Source organism: Octopus bimaculoides, chromosome 26 (assembly GCF_001194135.2).
Source record: "Octopus bimaculoides isolate UCB-OBI-ISO-001 chromosome 26, ASM119413v2, whole genome shotgun sequence".
Lineage (NCBI taxonomy): Eukaryota > Metazoa > Mollusca > Cephalopoda > Octopoda > Octopodidae > Octopus > Octopus bimaculoides.
Window position 1 is genome coordinate 7972425 of NC_069006.1, and position 11878 is coordinate 7984302.

Consider the following 11878-nt stretch of genomic DNA (forward strand, 5'->3'; position numbering starts at 1 on the left):
GAGTAGATAGACAGCCGACAACTGATGAAGGGTCCTTCCTCTGTGTTTACTTGTCCTGTTCCCCATTTTTTTTCTCGTTTACATAATGAACTTGTTTGTTTACGTATTTCATGTTGTTTGAACCGTTAGTGATGTCCTGTACCCATATATAGATGTTAATATAGATATACTATATATTATTTATTATTTAATTCAACGCCATGCATCTATTTCCAAGTATATATACATACATACATATACACACACACACACACACACATATATATATGCATGTATATATATTCTATCTTTTGTTTGTTTCAGTCATTTGACTGTGGCCATGCTGGGGCACCGCTTTCAAGGGTTTTAGTTGAACAAATCGACCCCAGAACTTAATAAACAAATTTTTTTTAGGCCTAGTACTTATTCTATCAGTCACTTTTGCCGAACCCCTAAGTTACAGGGATGTAAACACACCAATACCAGCTGTCAAGTAGTGGTGGGGGATAAACACACACACACATAATTATATATATATATATATGACAGGCGTCTTTCAGTTTCTATCTACCAAATCCACTCACAAGGCTTTGGTCAGTCCAAGGCTACAGTAGAAGACACAAATAAAGTACCAGTATTCCTTTCATCTTCATCATTATCATTTAATGTTAGTTTTACCTTGCTGGTATGGGTTGGATGGTTTGACTGAGGACTGGCAAGGCTGGAGAGCTGCACCAGGCTCAAGTCGTCCGTTTTGGCATGGTCTCTACAGCTGGATGCCCTTCCTAACATCAACCACTTTACAGAATGGACTGGGCACTTTTTACATGGCATAAACACCAGTGCTTCTTATGTGGCACCCTCACCAGTGCTTCTTATGTGGCACCATCACCAGTGCTTATGTGGCACTAGTGCCAGTGCTTTCGTTGTGGCACCTGTGCCAGCACCAACCAAGTACTGGGGAGTCAATGGAATCAACTTTCCCCAAGCTGGCAGAATCGTTAGAGTGCCAGAAAAAATGCTTTATGCTGTTCAAGATCTTTACGTTAAGAGTTCGAATCCTGCTCAGGCTAACTTTGCTTTTCGTCCTTTCAGAGTTGATAAAATAAAATAAAGTACAGGTCAAGTACTGGGGTCGATGTAGTTGACCATCCCCTCCCCTCCCCCTCCCCTCAAATCTGCTGGCCTTGTACCTATGAAGGGGCAGTGGGGTAGCAGAGTTGGTAGGGCATTGGAAGAAAAATGCTCCGCACTATTTATTACCGTTCTTTACATTCTGACATTAAATCCGGGCGAGGTTGACTTTGCCAGTCGTCCTTTTTTGGGTGTGTGGGGGGGCGATAAAATAAAGTACCAATTAACGACAGGGGTCAATGTCATTGACTAGTAGCTCACCTTACTTAATAAATTGCAGGCCTCATGCCAAAATTTCAAACCTTTATTATTATTATTATTATTATGCTTAGTGGTATTTCATCTGTCTTTAATGTTCTGAGTTCTAATTCCACCAGGGTCGACTTTGCCTTTCATCCTTTGGGAGGGATGGGGGCAATAAAATAAGTACCAGTGGAGTACTGGGTCAATGTGATCAATTTACCTCCTCACCCAAAATTGCTGGCCTTGAGTCCAAATTGGAAACCAGTATTATCAATATTATTATTATTATCAATATTATTATTATTATTATTATTATTATTATTATTATTATTATAATAAACAGTACAACAGCAACAGCAACAATGAAAGCTGACATCAAAATTGAGTTCAGTTGGAAAGCAAAAGAAAGAAAACACAAAAGAAAAAGAGACAAGCAGAAGCAGTTTTGACTTTTATGGCTGTGCACACTGTCCTTGAGCAAGACACTTCATTTCACACTGCCCCAGTCCACTTGGATGGCAAAAACGAGTAACTTTACAACAGACTGGTGTCCTGTCTAGGGAGGAATATATACCCCAGAGAAACTGACCGTACGCTCCTTATGGCTTCACCATACAGAAATAGATTGGTGGAGGCGGATGGTTTAATGGTTAGGGGTGTCGGAGATATGATTGTAAGATTGCGGTTTCAATTCCTGGACTGAGTGATGCATTGTGTTCTTGAGCAAGACACTTCATTTCATGTTGTTCCAGTGCACTCAGCTTGTCAACATGATTAATCCTGTCCCGAAGTGGCATCCCCTCCAGAGAAACTAGGAAACCAACTCTATGTTCCTTACAAGAGTAATGAGGACTGACCATACAGAAAGAGGCTGGGGGAGATGCATAGCTTAGTGGTTAGGCTGTTGGACTAATGATTCTAAGATTGTGGTTTCAATTCCTGGACTGAGCAACGCATTGTGTTCTTGAGCAAGACACTTCATTTCACGTTGCTCCAGTCCACTCAGCTGGCAATAGTGAGTAATCCTGCGAGGGACTGGAGTCCTGTCCAGGAGGGAAATATACACAGCAGAGAAACTGGCCGTATATACCTTAGAGATTAATGTGGATTCACCATACAGAAATAGACTGGTGGATGGCTTAGTGGTTAGGGTGTTGGATTCATGATCGTAAGATCGTGGTTTCAATTTCTGGTCTGGGTGATGAGTTATGACTTTGAGCAAGACACTTTATTTCACGTTACTCCAGTCCACTCAGCTGGCAAAAACAAGGTTGCGACAGACCAGCATCCCATTCAGAAGGGAATATATGCACCAGAGAAACCTGAAAACCAACCCTATAATCCTTTCATATGACTCAGGAAGGACCTTTATCCTTTATCCTATCTCCCCTATTAAATCACAATAACACTCCGCACTATCAGATGGGATCTCAAATGCAATGAGCTCATACGGTTGATACAGCACGTTGCCATAGCAATGCCAGCCCCTTGCCAACATCCTATCTGAGCATGTGGGCTGAAGAATATGGTAAACAGCTTATGTTGCTTCTACAGCATTAACACTATATGGACATGAGCTGACCATCAAGGACTAACATTGAGAAGCTATCTTGAATTTGTCTCAAATCCTGTTACTCTTCTCTAAATGCCTGATGAGATGGGTTCGTCCTACACACCCAGGAAACTTTATGTCATGTGAAGCTGAGTCAAACTGTTATTTAAATATACAAGTCATTCCTACCAAATGTGTTGAGTGCCACTCTGATTTGTCCACTCACTTGAATACACACATGTAGGAACACATGTGATATATATATATATATATATATATATATATATCATCGTTTAACATCCATTTCCATGCTGACATGGGTTGGACGGTTTGACTGAAGACTGGTGAGCCAGAGGCTGCACCAGGCTCAATCTGGTCTGGCAAAGTTTCTACAGCTGGATGCTCTTCCTAACGCCAACCACTCCAAGAGTGTAGTGGGTGCTTTTAATATATATATATATATATATATCAATTTAATACACAATTACAAAAGGGCTACTGATGGTTTCATGCTTTTATGATACTTTAATTTGGCAGGAGTACTTTTGTTATTGATTCTACCTATATTGGATCTATAAACTATATACACCTGTGTGTGTGTGTGTGTGTGTGTGTGTATATATATATATATATATATATATATATATATATATATATATATATATATATATATATATGTATGTACATATATATAGGTATATACATATATGTACATATACACACACACTGCACAAATGTATACACATGTATATATTATATACACAAATTCATTTAATATTCTTGAAATGAAATATGGGATAAAACACACACACATATAAGCCAGAAATAATAAATTTTGTGCTTATTGTTAATTACAGTCTAGGAATCTTTTAGTTGAAAGAACTAAAGAAAATAAAAAAACATCCTGAAATGGTCAAGCATTCAGGGCCAAATTAACTTCTGCACAATAAAGAACGGCACGGTTGGATATTATCTCTCAGATATAACTTGCTCCTGATTTTAATATTCCATTTCTGTGCTTTCCTTTTGCCCAACAATTTTTGGTAAGGTTTCTTTTTTTTGTGTAAACGAAAATGGGGGGGTGGGGGTGGAATGGTTGAAACTAAAAAAAAAAAAAAAAAGCAAACAAACCCACAAAACAAAATAAACACAGAAACATGCCTGAATAATAAGACTCACCAATCCACTGTGACATGGCGCCTCGACTGAATGGCCTGAGTGGGAGGAATTTTCCGAAACTAACACAACCAGTGAAGAGTATGGTATACGGACTAATTTCACGATTGGCTGCCTCACCCCTAGATATTTAACCAATGAGTCGGTTTTGCAATTAAATCGCCTCCACTGCTCGGTACCTTGTGATACCGAAGAGAGCTCAGAGTTGTAAGTAGGGAAAGCTCGAGAGCCAGTGCCATGAAACTCACTAAGGGCCAAAACACTACGATCTTCAATTCTAGGAGCAGGTATGGTCTCAACAGGAGGCAGAACCGTCATGTCAGAGTCGTCCCTGTCACTTGTCTCAAACAGTGAGTCTCTGCTTAAATGACTCTTCAATACTCGACAATCCCAGGGTTTAAAATTTTTCGGCAGCTGTGCGTCATGGATCGAACTAGGTGTTAGACATGTCATTTCTGGCATAAAGTCCTGTAAATAACAATGCTGACTCCGGTAAAGAGTCTTATAACTCTTCTTTTGTTCTGTGGTCTGTAACTCTGCTAACTCCTTATGGAAGTCAAACAATATGCTGTCATAGTCAAAGGAAAAGCTGTCTTTGCTGTCATTGTATTGGGTTAAAAAAGGGTGTGTTAGTGGGGTAACAAAAGGTTTTCTCACCTTTGGAGAAAGCTTGTCATCATCCATCCTATCATCACCTTTTGTCGTCATCGTTGTTGCTGCTGTATCACAAGTAGGCAAATCATTTTGCAATGCGTTATCACTTTCAGAATTGACAGGCACATTCTCTCGAATAATGCGCATAGTGTAAATGGAATTATCAGCACCTTCTTTTCCAGCATTCAAGGATCTGGATGCTGGGTTTTCACTGTCAGAGCTGTATAGTCCTTTCTCACGAATAATCTTTACTTTGGACGTGAAGGCACAACCACCTTGCCCACTTTTACCACAAGATTTATTGCTTGATTCTTTGGAAGCAAGATGGTGCTTGGCACCACCAGCTGCGTAATTAATTAGTAGATCCTCATCACTGTCTGAACTGCTCGACCGTTTTTGATTCTGAGAATATAACAGTTTGATTTGCGAAAGTTTCAGGTCATCAGATTCGAATTCTGAATGTGACGATGATGCTGAAGAAACTAATTGTTGTGGCTGTTCATCTTGAGAATCGGACAATTTTCTTCTTTTTCTTCTGATCGTTTTTCTATTAAGATCAGAACTGGAATCAGAATCAGAGTCTGAGTCTTTAAGTATTTCCTTTTTAGACAAAGAAATTTTGAATGGCTTCACCGTTTTCTGTGTTCTGTTATTATCACATGCTGTTGCTTGATTCTTGGACTGTCCACTTTTCAATGCTTGACCGGAAGACCATTTCATTCGTGAAGTATTCAACACTGGACTTTCGGGATCACTTTCCTCTATGTTCTCCACTTTGAATGGACTTTTGCTATCGGAATCACTGGTGATGATTTTCTTGGCTTTCTTTGACTTCACATTTCCCAGGGTACTGTTTATGATACGGTTCCGAAACAGACGAATTCTAATTGGACTGTTATTTGACTCAGATGAATCACTTACCTGTATTAGCTTCTTCAGCTTGGCTGGCGGTGTGAAAGCACTATCGGAACTAACATTACCTGACTCAAGGGATGCTTTGTAAGGGCGGCTACGAACTGGTGTGCCCATCTCCTTCATAACATTATTCTTCTCCGCAGTCACTTCCTGGCTATCGCTGGAAAGTAATGAGAACGGTGTGTTCCTGATACGTGAAACATTTTTCACAACTGACTCATCCGTCTCTTGTTCTACATCCTCATCACTGTGCAAACTGGTGACAGCATCACTGCTGTCTTCAAAAACAGACTGAAGAACCTCAAATGCTGACAATCTCTTTGAATTTGGAACCATCACCAATTTTCCTGATTTATCTTCTGTACAAGGTTTCAGAGACGATGAGATTTGGCATTCTTTTTCCTCAGAGACCTTTAAATCATTTCTGTCATCGTTACAAGACACGTCAGCATCAGCATCTGGGAGAACTATGCTGGTTTCTGCAACAATGAGAGATGATTTTTTCTTACCACTTTGTTGTACAGATGTCAATTCTTTCTGAGTTGGTTTGGCAATGACTCGAATGTTTCTTCGAGAATGACTCATGCCAATTGTCTTACTCATCATTTTTGAACTTCCATGCACAGCATCCTGCAAATTCCCATCACTCCCACCACCACTAACATCATCTTCATCTTCTTTGACTGCATCAGTCTCCAGATCTACCTCATCTTTTACATCACCATAGTTATCTTCACTGCTTTTGACATTATCAACACTTTTGGCATCACTCTCCAAACTGACATCATTTTTTCGGTCAGTTCCAATATTTTGATCATCCTTGGCACCAGCCTTACAATTAGCAGCATCACCATTAATCTCACAACTACCATCACCATCACAATCATCATCATCATCATCAACATCATCAACAGACCCTGCTTCTTTTGGCAACTCACTTCCATTTTGGGCACCACTGCCTGATTTTTCTCTGGCGCTATCTGATATCTCCATCGTGCTCGTGTTCTCTGGTAAGACTGTCGTTTCTGATGCTTTTGATGATGTTGTGTCTTTCATCTCAGTGTTTCTGTCATCTTCATCTGCAGATTTCTGCAAGGGGAGAGAGTAAAGGAAAAAAAATAAAAGAAAAAGAAATCAACATATTGCTTTAATTAAATAAATTTATTTTCATTTATTACATTTTTTGTCTTTAAGACAAACATGATTGCATACAGCCACACACAAGCTATATATATACCCCAATCATGTGGGTGTGTATATAGATATGTATATATACATATAACAGACATATATGTATATATATATATATACATATATACCACACACATATACATGCATACACACATATATATATATACACACACATACACATATATATATACACACACACATATATATATATATACACACATACACATATATATACACACACACATATATATATATACACACACACATACACATATATATACACACACATACACATATATATACACACACATACATATATATACACACATACATATATACACATACATACATATACACACACACATGCATACATACATATATACATACACATACATACATATACACACACACATATATATGGTTTCTGTCTACCAGATCCATTCACATGCCTTGATGGGCCCAAACCTGCACTATAAAACACATGCCCAATGTGCTGTAGAGTCAGACTGAACCCAAGGCCACATGGTTGGGAAGCAAGCTTCTTAACCACACAGCCACGTCTGTGTCAATTCAGTAAAATAATTTTGTCCTTATTAGCTGGTGTTTGGAACATAAATAAACATAATTTTGATGGCAGGTTCTAATTTAGATCACTTTAACCCTTTTGTTACCATATTTTTGTTGAAATACATAGCTTTGGTTCCAACTAATTAAGAAAATAATGAAGAATTTGGTAAAAAATATTTGTCATTGGTATTTGGAACATTGAAATTTTGATGAAAGGTTTTTAAGTTTGACTCCTTGGTTGACTGGTAAATTCCACTGTGGTAAATAATTCCACCACGGAAAATTCCACCATAGATGAAATTATCATTATCATTATCATAATTTTTATCATCATCATTATCAAATCATTATTTAGAAGGGTTCCACGATGCTTAGCGCTCATCACTAACATTCACACATCCAAATTTGTGGCAACTATGCACCGCCCTTAAATCTGAGGGAGGATTAAGCGAGACAAAAGTTGCACAGGTTCAACCTGAAGACTCAACTACAAAAAAACCATCAAATAATTGATGCACGACTGAAGAAGCTACTTCAGGGATATCAAAATGAAAACCCTCTGCAATTTTTAAGAAGTATTGCACACAATTTGTCTTTAAAAAAATTTATTTTTAAATAAATTAAACTTTTTTTTTTTATCCTAAATCTGTTTCACAATATACTCACTATTATTTTTTATCCAATTGTTATAATAAAATGTGTGCAGAAATTTAATCTTTTCTTTCTTTATCCCAAATTATATTATTTTTGAAATTTTGCGAGGAGTCTTTTTCATAGATTCTTGCTCGATGGGAGGACATTAAAGTGATCCCATCTCAATTGAAGTAGATTATAAAGATTATTTTCTATCTCACCTTCAGACTCTCTCTCTTCTTAAGACCTGAGAGATAGACAGATTAAATAACATAGGTATTGACCCATGGTCTAGAGAAACTGACCACAGTGATTATTAGCAGGCGGAATTTACCATGGTGGAATATACAGTGGAGGAATTTACCTAGAACCGACTCCTTAACCCCTTGCAGACAGATTTGGTACTGACAGTCTGTGCTGTGTACCTGGTATTAGGCCGTTCAGTAACTACATAATTTACATGCAAGGAATTTGACAGTGTGTTTACAGACTCTTCTTAGTGTAGCAGATTTGAGAACATGATGCCACACAGAGCGAGACATTGCACTGCTCACACACACACACAGAGTTTCAATGTGGTCAGCACCACTTCCTGTCTGCAAGGGGTTAACCCTTTTTTACCATATTTTTGTTGAAATACACTAAATTGCTTCAGTTTAGTTTGAAAACAACAAAGAATTTAGTGAAAAGCTGGGTGTTTCAAACGTAAATTAGCATGGAATGTTTACAGAAAGTTTTAAGTTTTATATCAGACAGGAAGTGTGTACCATAAGACCAAGGTTTTATGGTACACACTTCCTGTCTGATCTAAAACTTAAACTTTCCGTTAAAATTCTGTGGTCACAGATGGGATGGTATCAAAAAGAAGAGAAAAAAACAAAACAAAGACAAACAACAACCTGCCCCCTTTCTCTAAAGCAATGAAACCCCCAACTTACATCTTTTCCTACATTGAATTCAAACAACAACTTGATGATAACGTCGGTAAGGAGAGTCTTTTGCTCGGAATTCAAACTGGTTCTGTTTGAGTGCTGTAAGTATTGCTTCCGCACAATCTTCTTGGTCAGCAAGCTACAACAACAACAACAACAAACATAAATATAATAAACTGCTTGAAATAAACGAACTACAATCAAATATTTAAATAAGTACCACCACCACTACTACCATCATCATCATTCTCATCATCATCTTGTTGTTTAACCCATTAGCTTTTAACCCTTTCGTTACCAGCCTGGCTGAAACCGCTTCTGGCTCTGTAGTACAAATGTCTCGTTTTCTAAAGTTTTGAATTAAACTCTTCCACCAAACCTTAGTCACAATTTATGTTCCTAACACTAGCTTAATGATAACTAAGTTATTTTACTAAATTCTTTGTTATATTTAAAATTAATTGAAAGAAACATAGAGCATCTCAAGAGAATTTGTAACAAAAAGGTTAAAATATATAGTAGAGAAACAATCCTTAACCCTTTCATTAACAACCCACCTGAAACTGCCTCTGGCCCTGTAGTACAAATGTCTTGTTTTCATAAGTTTTGAATTAAAATCTTCCACCAAACCTTAGTCACAATTCATGTTCCTAACACTAGCTGAATGATAACTAAGTTGTTTTACTAAATTCTTTGTTATATTTAAAATTCATACCAGTCATATCCTGGGTCCAAATATTCTAATTGTTTTATGTTCAAACTGGTTAGGTGAGCTTGGCTCCGTTAGTATTCATCATCATCCTTTAACGTCTGTTGTCCATGCTGGCATGGGTTGGACGGTTTGACTGGGCTGGTACACTGGATGCCCGTCCTAATGCCAACCACTCCGAGAATGTAATGGGTGTTTTTACGTGCCAATGGCATGGGTGTCATTTTTGTGTGACACCGGGGTGCATTTACATGTCACCTGCACAGGTGCCAATTTGCGTGACATTGTTATCTGCCACAACTGTGATTTTGTTTGGCTTGATGGGTTTTCTTCTCAAGCATGACATAATGCCAATGGTCTTGGTCATTGCCTCCATGAGGCCCAACAGTCAAAAGGAACTCAGCCACTTTGCCTCTGTGAGGCCCAATGCTTGAAAGGTGTTTTTTACATGCCACCAGTACGGGTGTACTTAGCTTGATGAGTCCTCTCAAGCACAGCACATCGCTAAAGGTCTCGGTCACCAGTCATTGCCTCAGTGAGGCTCAAAGTTCGAAGATCATGCTTCACCACCTCGACCTATGTCTTCCTGGGTCAACCTCTACTGCAGGTTCCCTCCACAGAGATCTGCACTTCTTTACATACAGGGTTAAATTAAAATTTAGCATCTACAGTGAGATGTGTCTCTTCAGATAATTTAAACTTTGTGCGACGTATAAGTTTGCTTTTTAAATGTTGTTTATTCTTATCTCTTTACCTCTTTCCATACGATTAGGGCACTTTGTGGTCAAAATATCAACTACAACATATTTTATTTCTTTACCAACATTATGCTTTCAGTTTTAAGATAAGCTGGCTTTGATAATGATTCAAGCATTAATTTGGTAGCCATTTTATGAATCTCAGAACAATGAATGGCAAAGTCAGTTTTCAAAGTATTTGAACTCAAAACTTGTTTTTTCTTGAGCCTTACAACTTATAAGGCTGATTGCTCAGTTTCCATGGAGCTTAAGTGACCGAGATAATGCACTGGTTACAACAGTGAGGGTTCCAGTTGATCTGGTCAACGAAACTGCCTGCTCATGAAATTAACATGCAAGTGGCTGAGTACTCCACAGACATGCATACCCTTAACGTAGTTCTCAGGGAGATTCAGTGTGACACAGAGTGTGACAAGGCTGGCCCTTTGAACTACAGATACTATTAATTTTTGCCTGTTGAGTGAACTGGAACAATGCAGAATAAAGTGTCTTGAATAAGGATACAATGCCCTGTTGGGTATTGAACTCACGACTTTACAACTGTGAGGCGAATACCTCAACCACTTAGCCATGGGCCTTCAATATCTTTGAAGGCCCATGGCTTCATAAAAACAATACCCTCAAACAGGATGCCATAAAAACAATACCCTCAAACAGGATGCCAACAGGTTAGCAACTTTTGAAGGGAGGGGACAAATCCTATTTCTGCTAGAAATATGAACCAAATTCCTCTAAATCACACCAGACCAAGATGGACAAACGCATCAGACAACAAAGTTAGAGATATATACACAAAGAAAAAAAAAATTAAATTAAAAAAAAAAACCCACCAGGAGTTGCGTGAGTATACCTGGAACACTTTTGCTCATAGGTTTGTGGGAAAAGGCACATGTGGAGTTAAACCACCACAACGAAATGGGCAACAATAGTTTATATACAAAGGCTAATCCAAGGAATTAACACTAACCCCTGTCCTCAGAAATAGCTGGGTCTTTGGACCAATGTACAACATTATTATTATCATTATTATTATTACTATTATTATTATCATCATCAATATTATAGAAATAAGTAAAACATGCTGTGTCCTGAATTCCACCAAAGAGGGTTCTGCTAATCCCAGGATTACTGAAACTAACTTTGATAACATGACAGCAATAAAATATTGAGTGAGTGTGTGTGTGTGTGAATGCATTATTAAGGTACGCTTATATCTATTTATCTATCTACTCCACCTCTCTCTCTCTCTCTCATATATATGTATGTATATGTGTATGCATGTATTGTGTATGCATTACGTATCTCTTTCTATATATATATATGTATGTATCCATACGTGTGAATGTATGTGTATATGTGTGTGTGTGTGTATGTATTATGTATCTCTCTCTCTCTCTCTCTCTCTCTCTCTCTCTCTCTCTCTCTCTCTCTCTCT

General features: G+C 38.1%; 2 protein-coding genes across 2 annotated transcripts in view; one reads left to right on the forward strand and one right to left on the reverse strand.

Annotated features, from left to right (window-relative positions):
* Nucleotides 1-11878, forward strand: part of LOC106871366 (uncharacterized) — a 73384-nt gene that overhangs the window by 23496 nt on the left and 38010 nt on the right. The gene's annotated exons all lie outside the window — the stretch shown is intronic.
* The window catches only part of LOC106871365 (protein starmaker), a 51760-nt gene that overhangs the window by 15770 nt on the left and 24112 nt on the right, over nucleotides 1-11878 (reverse strand). Inside the window, exons 2-3 of the mRNA XM_014917774.2 lie at nucleotides 8983-9115; nucleotides 4742-6742 (exon numbers count right to left, since the gene is read on the reverse strand). Coding sequence (XP_014773260.1) covers nucleotides 4742-6742; nucleotides 8983-9115 — 2134 coding nt within the window. The remainder of the gene's footprint in view (nucleotides 1-4741; nucleotides 6743-8982; nucleotides 9116-11878) is intronic.